The 15,000-nt window shown below is 41.8% G+C and overlaps 1 protein-coding gene across 4 annotated transcripts in view; it reads right to left on the bottom strand.

Moving 5' to 3' along the window:
• VAPB (VAMP associated protein B and C) overlaps window positions 1-15,000 on the bottom strand; it is a 65,204-nt gene that overhangs the window by 14,952 nt on the left and 35,252 nt on the right. For 3 of the 4 annotated variants that reach the window (XR_004033117.1, XR_004033116.1, XM_003277492.2), the window contains exon 3: window positions 1,386-1,489. The exons of the other annotated variant lie outside the window; for it this stretch is intronic. Coding sequence is in view for 1 of the 3 variants with exons in the window: in XM_003277492.2 (XP_003277540.1) it covers window positions 1,386-1,489 (104 nt within the window). In the remaining 2 variants the exon portion in view is untranslated. The remainder of the gene's footprint in view (window positions 1-1,385; window positions 1,490-15,000) is intronic. 4 annotated transcript variants of the gene reach the window in all.

Here is a 15,000-nt window from a genome sequence, read left to right on the forward strand (position 1 = left end):
CACATTTCATACTCACCACCGTGTGAGCTGCATTTTTATCCCTATTTTACAAATGATGAAAACCTCAACGGAGTTAATAAAACCTGCTCCCAGCCACAACGTTAGTAAAAGGAAGAACTCAGCTCGAAAACACCCAAGCCCGTGCTCTTTTCACTATGCCATGCAGCAAAAGCCAAACAGAACACACCCTTGGATCTTCCATTATTTTCTATCTGCCTTGTTTCTTTGATCACACAAATTAACATGAAGTAACACATCATGTTGCAGAAAATCAGAGAAAGTTTTCATAAGAATTGTTCTTATGAAAAGAAGACAGCCTATTATCACTGATCTCTCTAAAACTCAAAAATATCTGGCCTAAACTCAAAAATATCTGGCCTCCTCCTTCATTTTCTGCCTACAAGTGAAACATCAGTGGAGATGCTTTTCCAGAACTAAAACAAAAGACTATGTGGTGACATAGGGCATGGGGTGGGCTTGGCCTGAGTTGCCCTTGGTATGAAACTCAGACAGAGGAGAACTGCAGTATGGTGTGAGGAACAGTGGACTCAGGTGGGCAGACCTGCTGTGGATGACTCGGGGCTCCCCTTTGGGCTGGCCAAAACTGGAGAGCAATGCAAGTGGTATGAGGCAACCCTGTCCTGCTTTCCTGAACTGTAAGGACAAGTGCATCTGTCCCTGCTAGGGCTGTGGGTTGTACTGTAGATTTCAATTCAACTCCCAGCCCCAGAATGCCTATGGACTTATTCAAATGTATAAAAAGCTCGTTTTGGAGGGAATGTCCATTATACTCTTTTTTTTTTCCAAAACCATCACTAATATCACTTATTTCTTTTATAAAAATGAAGTCATCTTAATTTTATCAAAATTAGAGAAAAGTTAAACATATATTTAAGCAGGGGGGAAAATAAATAAGCATATTTACTAGAACAAAGCCACACACATGTATGTCTAAATGGGTGAGGACATTCAGTACTGACACTCCCACATGGCTCTTGAGTTTGTAGGGGATGAGAAGACAAGGTAAGAAACAGGCGGGACAAGGAAAAGTATCCTTTTCTGTCAGGGCAGAAAGGAGAGGCGAAAGAAGGCAATCCCTAACCATGCAAGACACCATCCACCAGTGCAAGGAGCTGCTGAAGCACACTGAGCTCAGGAAAGTCAGAAAAGAACAGCCTTCTAGAAAGTCACAAAAAATGTTAAAATTATTCCTCAAAGTTTTAGAAAAACCATAAAGGTAGTTAAAGTACAAATCTCCTTGAAAAAAAACTATTCCCTTTTAAACAATTCTGACATATTTTGAAATGCATGCACCCATAATTCCGTATCTAATTGGTTTTTTTAATTATTATTACTGAAAAAAATAAGAAGCATTCAGTACTTACTACTGCTTCCATATCTGAAGTGTCAGTTGGAGCAAACATAGACTGAACCATAAACTTGTGTTTACTTTTCTCATTGGGATCATAATCGAAAGGCTGTAACATCACTGAGAAAGAAAATATTTCATTAGGAGGGTCAGAGCTTGGTTGTCAGTGCCATTTATTATGCTAATACTTGTACTTTGGTTGTAAAGCAATTTACCAGCATTCTCTTATGTCTTAGGATGGACGCCCCTGGTGAAGTAAGCAAGGATGACCAACATCTCCATTTTGCAGGTCACCAACCTAAGAGCCACAAAATCAGGCATGACAGAGCTGGGAATAAGGCCGAGGACCCAGTCTTCTGATTCCTAGTCCATGGATCTTTCACTACTGCAAGCCTACCATAAATCTCTGCTATAGGCCTTACAGAATTGGGAAACTGGGTAGCAACACCATCTGCCTGTTTTGCTCAAGAAAACATATCCAAATGATCTTTTCAGGAATTAAATAGAATACTCTAAGATATTTAAGAACATTTAAGGAACTATTTTAGCTTCTCTCCAACCCATTTCTAATATAGCTAATCAAGGTAATCCTTGAAATACAATTTTGCCAATAGAATGCTACAAAATTTTTACAATCAGGACACTCACACAGCAAGGAAAACGGTATCAGCTTACACTCCCCCTTTTTTTCCCTAAGAACCTAGAGAAATCTCACACAGAGGATCCTGTGGATGAGTCACACTCACTGCATGGAGGGAGGTGCCTTCTTACCCCAAGTGGCTCCCTTCAGCCTACTTCCTAGAGTACAGCTGGGCCTACTATCAAATGATGGCTGCTTTAAAATAAGTTACTTTGCTACAAGGCTTTGGCTAACCCACACATCTAGTTAAGATCCCTGAAACAACTTCACACGCAGGGAAAGCCTACTGTGGCCTTGACCACAACAGTGGGCATGGACTGAGTGTCTCCATGTGACAGAAACTAGGCTCTGTCCCTTAGGTCTACCACTATCTCATTTAATCCTTAAAAAGTAGGTACTATTGTGGAGGGAGAGGGGCTATTCTGGTGTCTACTCTTCAGATGAAAAGAATGAACACAGAGAGGTGAATTTGCCCAAGGTTACACCTTGGTGGAGTGCAGACTCAAACCCAGGCAGTTGGTGTGGGGACCTAAGCTCACAGCCACCATAAAGGACTGGTGCCTTGTCCTCTGACAGTACAAGTCTTATGCTTCTCACCAGCAGGGCTTCTACCACCTTTCTGCTGGGCCCTCATCAGCATTCTCTTGCCTTGAAACCCCAACTTAGGACTTCCCAGGTGCTTCCTCTAGAGCCACACAATCAACCACAGCCAGCAGCAGATACAAAGCAGGATAGCCCTGGTCTACAAGTGAAGAATCTGGGATTCCACAAAGTGAAGTGGCTCCCTCAAAGTCACAATGTTAAGAAGTGGCAACACTGGGACAAAGAGCCAAGACTTGACTCCAAGTGCAGTCTAGCACCCCTTTCACCACACTAGTCGCTCCAACACGAGCTACATTTATATCTGGCACCCAGGCCCTATGACAAAGCTAATGAACCATTGACAAAACAGGATAGAAATACCAACCTCCCCCATCCATCTTAGGGATGCAGTAGCACTTTTCATCATGGGAACAGAGAAAGTCCACTGAGACCTAACCATGCATTGGACTTAAATGCGCTGGTGTCCCTAGTCACCCAGACAGCTTCACTCCCACAAGACCCACCTGAGTGCCCTGAGCTACAGGAAGCCTTGCTGGGAGACTTCTTCAGGACAAAATTAAATAACTGTCAGAGAGTAAACCTTTTATCAATATAACTCTTTCTCTGGCATCACTGAGCTGGCAAGAGCTGAACTTTCCTACAGACAGACCTGGAACATTTACCTACCTAGGCTTGACACTTAACCTCAGGGACAAATGACCAGACTGGCAGGTCAATGCTTTTTCTGACAGCCAAATTCCCAATGTGTTTTTTTTCTGCCCCCAAGATTGCAATAAGGAAAACACACATTATAAAGAGCCAATGTCTTCACATGCTCTGTGAACCTTCCTGGACAGGGACTGTCAACCTTCTTTAGAGCTGGGACTCACTGTTAGATTAATGTTCCCTTTCTAATATTAAAGTGAATTCAGTTTTAAAAATTTCAGGTCTTGCTTGGCTGTGACAAAATCATGCTCTGGTATTTTTCAGTTTAGGAAAGAAGAGAACTTTGACCTGAACTACTCTTAGATTTTTGGCAGGGCACAGATGTAGTAGTAAACACTGTCTCATCCTTGAGCCTCTGTTCTCCCAGCTGTGAACAGCTATTGCACCACTCAAGTCTACCACTCTGGAGAGCTCTGAGAAGGAACAAGGTTTATTTGTAAAGAGCCCTGATGCTCACATGACAGCAATCCAAGGAAAATGCTAATTTTTAGAGAAGCTATTTAGATGAAATACAAAAACCAATGGGTCCAGAGAACAGAACACACCCCCAAAAACAGCCCCAGGAAGCGCTGCCTGCCCCTTCAGGCAGTGGCAGTAAAAAAGTACAGCCAAGAGCACTGTGTCCAGAGCTCTGCCTGGGTTCTAAGAATGCCCCAAGGGAAAACAGGTCCTTCCTTTCCATTTCTCCACCATCCCTCAGCCTCTTCATCCCCAATACTTCCATGATGGCCCAAGAAGGAAAGAAAGGAAAAGAACCTTTACTCATGCCTCCTGTGTAATAGGTACCATAGAAGGCAAATTCGCCTTAATGCTCCCATTTACTACTCACAACAATCCCATTAAAGCAGCACATGTCTCCTTTTTCAAGATAAAAAAGATAAGGGCTGCCAGGCATGGTGGCTCACAACTGTAACACCAGCACTTTGGGAGGCCAAGGCGGGAGGATCACTTGAGTTCAAGACCAACCTGGGCGACAAAGCAAGACCCCATCTCTACCACAAAAAAATTAGCTGGGCATGGTAGCCTATAGTCCCAGCTACTTGAGAGGCTGAGATTGAGGTAGAAGGACTGCTTGGGCCTGGGAGATGGAGGCTGCAGACAGCTATGATAGCACCACTGAACTCCAGCCTGGGTGATAGAGCAAGACCTAGTCTCTTAAAAAAAAAAAAAAAAGAAAAAACAAAAACAAAAACAAACAAAAAAAAACACAAACAAGATAAAGGCTCAGAAAGGCGCTAAGTGGGCTCACCTGGGTCCCATGGCCAGCACATTAAACAAGAGTGCCAAGGCTAAAACCTGGCTTTGACTCTAGAGAAAAACAATTTACAGTAGTTATTGCCAATGATAAAATACAGGCTTTTAGGTAAAAATTATAATTGTGGAATACTTTTACCTGCCAACCAGGGCTTCATGGTTTTACAAATACTTACAGACTTTTCCAATGAGATCATCAGGAAAGAAATGAATGTGATTTTTTTTGCGAGTGTACGATGCAATATGCCAACATTTGGAAGCTCTGCAACACTCAGCAAATGGTTTCCAAACAATCCATGCATGATATCACAAAATCCATTCAAAGTACAACAGAGACTGATGTGTTTTAGTGAAACAATGTTCAAAAAGTCACAGACATGGCTTCAGATTCCACATCATACTAATAACCTTGAAGAAAGTAACACTTGTCAAGTTTTGATGTAGTATCAAAAAATGTTCAGATTTATCTGAAAAAGCAATTAAACATAGTCTTCCCTTTTCCAACTATATATCTGTGGTGACAGCAGTTTTTCTTCATATGCATTCACCAAAAGAACACATCCTAACAGACTAAATGCAGAAGCAGATATGAGCATCCAGCCTGTCTTCTATTGAAACAGACACTAAAGAAATGTGCGGCAGGGCGTAGTGGCTCACGCCTGTAATCCCAGCACTTTGGGAGGCCGAGGCCAGTGGATCACCTGAGGTCAAGAGTTCCAGACCAGCCTCGCCAACATGGTGAAACCCTTTCTTTACTAAAAATGCAAAAATTATCTGGGTGTGGTGGTGCATGCCTATAATCCCAGCTACTCAGGGAGGCTGAGGCAGGAGAATCGCTTAAACCTGGGAGGTGGAGATTTCAGTGAGCCAAGACTGCACCACTGCACTCCAGCCTGGGCGACAGAGTGAGACTCTGTCTCAAAACAAAAAAAAAAAAAAAGAAAAATGAAATTTGCAGGCCAGGCACAGTGGCTCACAGCTGTAATCCCAGCACTTTGGGAGGCCAAGGCGGGTGGATCACCTGAGGCCAGGAGTTTGAGACCAGCCTGGCCAAGAGGCAAAACCTGTCTCTACTGAGAATACAAAAATTAGCCGGACACGGTGGCGGGCACCTGTAATCCCAGCTATTCGGGAGGCTGAGGCATGAGAATCACCTGAACCTGGGAGGATGGAGTCTCACTCTGTCCCTCATGCTGGAGTGCAGTGGCAAGATCGTGCCACTGCATTACAGCCTGAGCGACAGAGACTCCAACTCAAAAAAAAAAAAGAAAAATTGGCAAAAAATGAAAAAATGTCAAGTATCAGTCTTGATTTTTTTGAAAAGTTATTTTTCATTAAAAACGTTACTCTGTTAACATGTAATTATGTTATTCTTAAATAATTATAAGAATTTTCAGTTTAATTTTTAATATAATAAATATTGATACACCCCACAAACCAAAAGCTTTTTGGGTCTTACTTTTTTTTTTTTAAGAGATGAGGTCTTGCTATGTTGTCCAGGCTGGCCTCCAACTCCTGGGCTCAAGTGGTCCTCCCGCCTTAGCCTCCTGAGTAGCTAGGACTATAGGTGCCTGCCACTGTGCCCAGCTGCGTCTTCATTTTTAAGAATGTAAAGGGGTCCTGAGACCAAAAAGTTTGAGCACTGTTATGCTACACCAAATGGTCTCACAGGCCCTCCAGGAGGTAAAAATGTGGTTAAATAAGTCAATGCGGTCAAGTAATAACACACTGGTGGCTCTGTGTAGTACCCCTCTTGGGAGAATCTGCAGTTTAAAAAGAGAAGGGAGATTTACACAAACCAGGTCTTGAGTTTTCGGGATGTACCTGGCCCTCAGGTGAAAACAAAGGCACGTATGCATGCACACACATCCCTTACAGAAGGAATGGGCATTCCCTATGCTGCTCTAATCAAACGCCTTTGCAACGGCTTGCTCTACCTCCACAGAAGGGCACTGTCTGAGATATAATGCCCCCTTACTGCAGACCTTACAGACGTCACCAGCACAGCTCCAGGCCTAGAACATCCTACCTACCAAGTCACCACAGTGTAGACATGGAAGGACCATTTCATGGGCAGAGGAGAAGACATAAACAGGCATACAAGCACACAAGGCAGTGGGTGTAAGCAATCACTTTAACGGAGCACTGGCGACAGCCTGAGGTAGCAGGTCCAACAGCCCTTCTGCAAAAGCGGAGGACTGAGGAGATATATACACAGATGCCTACATGCACTGGTGAATGGAAACTTTTCAATTGGGAATAAAAACTGTGCCCTACTGGCATGTCAACTTTCAGGAAGTTCTGGGTATAAGGTGGGTAGTTATGGGAGGTTTTTGATCTGATAAAAGGTTTCTGCTTTGAAAAAAAAAAAAAAAAAATCTAACAAGCACCGTGGCATATACTTCATTTTTTAAATCTCAGAATCTCATCTTTGAAATCTCTTCGCATTTTACACACCTACAATCTCAGCTCAGGCCCCAAAGACTCACTTCTAGATTTCTACCAGCCTGGAACAGCAAATGGGGGTGTTTTTCATCACCAGCTCTCCTTGGCTTATGGGCTCCTACATCAGTGAGCCACAGTGAGGATTTGGGACACCCAGATTCTGTGAAACTTCATAAACTTCTGGAGTATCTCGGTATCCATATCCTGCGTAACATGGCCCCTGACTCACATCATAGAGTCTGTATTTCTCAGCTACTATCATCTCATGTCAAATTCAATTTGCTCTATCCTGTTAGTGGGAACTTTATAAAAACATGATAGAATGTTGCTAATCATTAGTTCTTTCAGCTCCATATGTGCAAATTGTGACAGAAATTATGATTTTTTACCATGGCAGGCTATAAAAGAGTTTCCGATTAACTTAAATTTATTTCACTTTCACTTTTTTTTAAAAAAGAGATGGGGTCTTGCTATGTTGTCCAGACTGGCCTCCAACTCCTGGCCTCAAGTGATCCTCCCGCCTTAGCCTCCTGGGTAGCTAGGACTATAGGTGCCTGCCATTGTGTCCAGCTGCGTCTTCATTTTTAAGAATGTAAAGGGGTCCTGAGACCAAAAAGTTTGATCGCTGTTATGCTACACCAAATGGTATTCACCGGTATCTCTGGTATTCAAGTGAATACTGATGATAAAGCCCTCTTAAATGAACCATCTATCCTACTTTTAAAATATATCTGCTGATACTACATTAAAAAGAAGCCTGTTACCAGAAGACAACCTGGAAGCCAGGTCACTACTCATCTATATTAACACTTTATGATACAATGCCTGTTGTATTACAGATTGCAAACTGGGATCCTGTTAAGAAAGGGCCTTTAGGGTCATAAAACATTGGATCATTAAGATCACAGTTTCCTCAACAGAGAAGAAATGCAGACGATACACTACATAAAACATACACACACACCCCGCGCAGAAATGATGACTTGATTAAATGCAACACAAATGCTGCTTCTGAGAACCCAAGCAAATCACAGATCACTTTCATCTGCATCATAATGGTAACAGATCACAGATCACTTTCGTCTGCATCGTAATGCTAACAGATCACAAATCACTTTCGTCTGCATCATAATGGTAATACATCACAGATCACTTTCGTCTGCATCACAATGCTAACAGATCACAGATCCCTTGCATCTGCATCATAATGCTAACAGATCACAGATCACTTGCATCTGCATCATAATGCTAACAGATCACAGATCACTTTCGTCTGCATAATGCTAACAGATCACAGATCACTTGCATCTGCATCATAATGCTAACACATCACAGATCACTTTCATCTGCATCATAATGCTAACAGATCATAGATCACTTTCGTCTGCATCATAATGGTAACACATCACACATAACTTTCGTCTGCATCATAATGCTAACAGATCATAGATCACTTTCGTCTGCATCATAATGGTAACATATCACAAATCATTTTTGTCTGCATCATAATGGTAACACATCATAGATCACTTTGGTCTGCATCACAATGCTAACAGATCACAGATCACTTCCGTCTGCATCATAATGGTAACAGATCACAGATCACTTTCATCTGCATCATAATGCTAACAGATCACAGATCACTTTCATTTGCAACACAATGGTAACAGATCACTTTCGTCTGCATCATAATGGTCACACATCACAGATCACTTTCGTCTGCATCATAATGGTAACACGGCACAGATGACTTTCATCTGCATCATAATGGTAACAGATCACAGATCACGTCCGTCTGCATCATAATGGTAACAGATCACAGATCACTTTCATCTCCATCATAATGCTAACAGATCACAGATCACTTTCGTCTGCATCATAATGGTAACAGATCACAGATCACTTTCGTCTGCATCATAATGGTAACACATCACAGATCACTTTCGTCTGCATCATAATGGTAACACATCACAGATCACTTTCGTCTGCATCATAATGGTAACACATCACAGATCACTTTCATCTGCATCATAATGGTAACAGATCACTTCCGTCTGCATCATAATGGTAATACATCACTTTCGTCTGCATCATAATGGTAACACATCACAGATCACTTTCGTCTGCATCATAATGGTAACATATCACAGATCACCTTCGTCTGCATCACAATGGTAACACATCACAGATCACTTTCGTCTGCATCATAATGGTAACAGATCACTTTCGTCTGCATCATAATGGTAACACATCACAGATCACTTTCGTCTGCATCATAATGGTAACAGATCACAGATGACTTTCATCTGCATCATAATGGTAACACATCACAGATCACGTCCGTCTGCATCATAATGGTAACAGATCACAGATCACTTTCGTCATCATCATAATGTTAACAGATCACAGATCACTTTCGTCTGCATCATAATGGTAACACATCACAGATCACTTTCGTCTGCATCATAATGGTAACACATCACAGATCACTTTCGTCTGCATCATAATGGTAACAGATCACTTTCATCTGCATCATAATGGTAACAGATCACGGATCACTTCCGTCTGCATCATAATGGTAATAGATCATAGATCACTTTCGTCTGCATCATAATGGTAACACATCACAGATCACTTTCATCTGCATAATAATGGTAACAGATCACTTCCATCTGCATCATAATGGTAACAGATCACAGGTCACTTTCGTCTGCATCATAATGGTAACACATCACACATCACTTTCGTCTGCATCATAAGGTAACACATCACAGATCACTTTCGTCTGCATCATAATGGTAACACATCACAGATCACTTTTGCCTGCATCATAATGGTAACACATCACAGATCACTTTCGTCTGCATCATAATGGTAACACATCACAGATGACTTTCCTCTGTATCATAATGGTAACACATCACAGAACAATTTCGTCTGCATCATAATGGTAACACATCACAGATCACTTTCATCTGCATCATAATGGTAACACATCACAGATCACTTTCGTGTGCATCACAATGGTAACACATCACAGATCACTTTTGTCTGCATCATAATGGTAACATATCACAGATCACTTTCGTCTGCATCATAATGGTAACACATCACAGATCACTTTCATCTGCATCATAATGGTAACAGATCACTTTCATCTGCATCATAATGGTAACACATCACAGATCACTTTCGTCTGCATCACAATGGTAACACATCACAGATCACTTTCATCTGCATCATAATGGTAACACATCACAGATCACTTTCGTCTGCATCATAATGGTAACACATCACAGATCACTTTTGTCTGCATCATAATGGTAACATATCACAGATCACTTTCGTCTGCATCATAATGGTAACACATCACAGATCACTTTCATCTGCATCACAATGGTAACAGATAACTTTCATCTGCATCATAATGGTAACAGATCACAGATCACTTTCGTCTGCATAATGGTAACAGATCACAGATCACTTTCGTCTGCATCATAATGGTAATACATCACGGATCACTTTCGTCTGCATCACAATGGTAACACATCACGGATCAATGGTAAGAGATCACTTTCATCTGCATCATAATGGTAACAGATCACAGATCACTTTCCTCTGCATAATGGTAACAGATCACAGATCACTTTCGTCTGCATCATAATGGTAACACATCACAGATGACTTTCATCTGCATCATAATGGTAACAGATCACAGATCACGTCCGTCTGCATCATAATGGTAACAGATCACAAATCACTTTCGTCTGCATCATAATGCTAACAGATCACAGATCACTTTCGTCCGCATCATAATGGTAACACATCACAGATCACTTTCGTCTGCATCATAATGGTAACAGATCACTTTCATCTGCATCATAATGGTAATACATCACAGATCTCTTTCGTCTGCATCATAATGGTAACACATCAAAGATGACTTTCATCTGCATCATAATGGTAACAGATCACAGATCACGTCCGTCTGCATCATAATGGTAACAGATCACAAATCACTTTTGTCTGCATCATAATGGTAACATATCACAGATCACTTTCGTCCGCATCATAATGGTAACACATCACAGATCACTTTTGTCTGCATCATAATGGTAACATATCACAGATCACTTTCGTCTGCATCATAATGGTAACACATCACAGATCACTTTCATCTGCATCATAATGGTAAGACATCACTTTCATCTGCATCATAATGGTAACAGATCACAGATGACTTTCATCTGCATAATGGTAACAGATCACAGATCACTTTCATCTGCATCATAATGGTAACACATCACAGATCACTTTCATCTGCATCATAATGGTAACAGATCACAGATCACTTCCGTCTGCATCATAATGGTAACAGATCACAGATCACTTTCGTCTGCATCATAATGCTAACAGATCACAGATCACTTTCGTCTGCATCATAATGCTAACAGATCACACATCACTTTCGTCTGCATCATAACGGTAACACATCACAGACCACTTTCGTCTGCATCACAATGGTAACACATCACAGATCACTTTCGTCTGCATCACAATGGTAACACATCACAGATCACTGTTGTCTGCATCATAACGGTAACACATCACAGATCACTTTCGTCTGCATCATAACAGTAACACATCACAGATCATTTTCGTCTGCATCATAATGGTAACATATCACAGATCACTTTTGTCTGCATCGTAATGGTAACACATCACAGATCATTTTCATCTGCATCATAATGGTAACATATCACAGATCACTTTCGTCTGCATCGTAATGGTAACACATCACAGATCACTTTCGTCTGCATCATAACGGTAACAGATCACTTTCACCTGCATCATAATGGTAACAGATCACTTTCATCTGCATCATAATGGTAACGGATCACAGATCACTTTCGTCTGCATAATGGTAACAGATCACAGATCACTTTTGTCTGCATCATAATGGTAACACATCACAGATGACTTTCATCTGCATCATAATGGTAACAGATCACAGATCACTTTCGTCTGCATCATAATGGTAACAGATCACAGATCACTTTCGTCTCCATCATAATGCTAACAGATCACAGATCACTTTCATCTGCATCATAATGGTAACAGATCACAGATCACTTTCGTCTGCATCATAATGGTAACATATCACAGATCACTTTCATCTGCATCATAATGGTAACACATCACAGATCACTTTCGTCTGCATCATAATGGTAACATATCACAGATCACTTTCGTGTGCATCATAATGGTAACACATCACAGATCACTTTCGTCTGCATCATAATGGTAACACATCACAGATCACTTTCGTCTGCATCATAATGGTAACAGATCACTTTCATCTGCATCATAATGGTAACAGATCACGGATCACTTCCGTCTGCATCATAATGGTAATAGATCATAGATCACTTTCGTCTGCATCATAATGGCAACACATCACAGATCACGTTCATCTGCATCATAATGGTAATAGATCACAAATCACTTTCATCTGCATCATAATAACAGATCACAGATCACTTTCATCTGCATCATAATGCTAACACATCACAGATCACTTTCGTCTGCATCATAACGGTAACACATCACAGATCACTTTCGTCTGCATCATAATGGTATCACATCACAGATCACTTTCGTCTGCATCATAATGGTAACACATCACAGATCACTTTCGTCTGCATCGTAATGGTAACACATCAGAGATCACTTTCGTCTGCATCATAATGCTAACGGATCACAGATCACTTTCGTCTGCATCATAATGGTAACACCACAGATCACTTTCATCTGCATCATAATGGTAACAGAGCAAATAAATAAAGTCTATCAAGTACTAAGGCACATGCTTCACTTTTTTTTAATCTCAGAATCTTATCTTCGAAGTCTCTCTCTCCACATTTTATGTGCCCACAATCTCAGCTGAGGCCCACAGATCCTTCCAGATTTTTCCAAGTTTTTTCTAGTTCCTTTCCCATCCAAATCACCCTGCCTAGCCCCTACAAACTCCACAAATTTAATGGTACCTTAATACCCTACTTGTGTCATGGGAATTCCTCAGATGAAAAACCTCCTATAAGAGTAACTATTTCCTAAGTAAAAGGCAATCAGCTCAGCTTTTCATAATCTGGCCCTTCTTGGATTTCTTGGTCTCTTATTGGCAGGCCTCCCTTCTGCTCCAACAGGTGCACGCATCACTCAGGTCATACATCATGCCCCTATGTCCTTATACCCAGTGATGCTCTCCTATCATCATCAACGTCTCCTCTTATCATGTCAGCCCTGCCTGACACATTTCTCTTGATTCTCCCTTACTCTACTCACATGTCAATATACCCCATCTTCCAGGACTGAATCCACTAACAGAACTCTGTAAGGAATAGCCAGGCATGGTGGTGCATGTCTGTAGTCCCAGCTACTTGGGAGGCTGAGGCAAGCAAGAGGACTGCTTGAGCCCAGAAATTTGAGGCTACAGTGAGCTATGAGAGCGGCATGCACTCCAGGGTGGGCAACACAGCAAGACCCCAACTCCATAAATAAGTAAATAAACAAGGCCAGGCACAGTGGCTCACACCTGTAATCCCAGCACTTTGGGAGGCCGAGGTAGGCAGATCACTTGAGGCCAGGAGTTTGAGACCAGCCTGGCCAACATGGTGAAATCCCACCCCTAACTAAAAATACAAAAAATTTAGCTGGACGTGGTGGCACACACCTGTAATCCCAGCTACTGGGGAAGCTGAGGCACAAGAATCATTTGAACCCAGGAGGTGGAGGTTGCAGTGAGCTGAGATGGCACCACTGCACTCCAGCCTGGGTGACAGAGACTCTGTCAAAAATAAATAAATATATAAATATAATAAAATTTAAATAAGAATTCTGGAGGGAAAAGCTCTCAAACTTCAGTGAGTATCAGAGTCACCAGGAATGTTTGCTACAACACAGACTGCTAGACCCCACCTCCAGAATTTCTGTGTTAGCAGGGCTGGAGTGAGAATGAGCACTCCAGTTTCTAACAGGTCCCCAAGTGGGCTGCTGCTGCTGCTGCTGCTGCTGGCCCACAGCCCACACCTGGAAAATCTGTGCTGTACTATACCTCGTAACACTGCAGTTCCTGCTGAAACACCATTTCATACCACAGTTCCTACTGTGGGCACCTTACTTTATTGAGAGACTGTCAACTCCAAGACTCCTAAGCTCCTTCTGACATGTTTGCCTTTTCTCCCCAGTGAGACTGAGACCAGAAATTAATGTTTTAATGGCTCACATTCTGGGTGCTAATTTGCATTTTTTTCATTAGCTAACAGGTTTGCACCTTCTTCTCTTCCAACATTCAAAGCGTTCCTGAATCATGCTCTCCCTAGAAATATCCTTGGAGAAGCCCAAAGAGGAAACCCTTCTTTACCCCCACCAGCTGGCTTTTCTTCTGTCCTACTTCCCAGAGTCACTCCCTCCCTTCCAAGTGGGCAAGACAGGGCTTCCAGTTTCTGATGGCAGTGCCCTCAGTCTCGCACTCCCCATCCTCTCACAAAGCCTGCATAGAGAAAGACTGTCCTCTACCATACGGCGCTTACAGGGTCAGAATGAAGTCACTGATCCACTTTTTTGAGACTAATCAAAGACACAGATACATAAATGCCAAGCAGAGCTCCTGATGAGCTGGAGGTAACCAGCATTACCTAAACGAGGTGATATAATTCTAGCCTAAAGCAAAGAAGCTGGATATTTTAGTTAGACTGTGAGCAAATTTATTATTTCCTTTAGGGTCCTCAACACGTTGAGATCATGACCACCTTGCTGGACCTCTGCCTATTCAGGGTCCCATGGATGGAACTCTGAGTCTAGCAAATAAATAATGAATTGCATTTATTTATAGATCAGTAAACACTGAGGTGTCTTTGTGTTCTCCACAGGATTTTCCAGTTCGTATATTCTGTCTTAGAAAACAAACTCCTCACAGTCTGAT

The sequence above is a fragment of the Nomascus leucogenys genome, chromosome 13 (assembly GCF_006542625.1).
Source record: "Nomascus leucogenys isolate Asia chromosome 13, Asia_NLE_v1, whole genome shotgun sequence".
Taxonomy (NCBI): Eukaryota; Metazoa; Chordata; class Mammalia; order Primates; family Hylobatidae; genus Nomascus; species Nomascus leucogenys.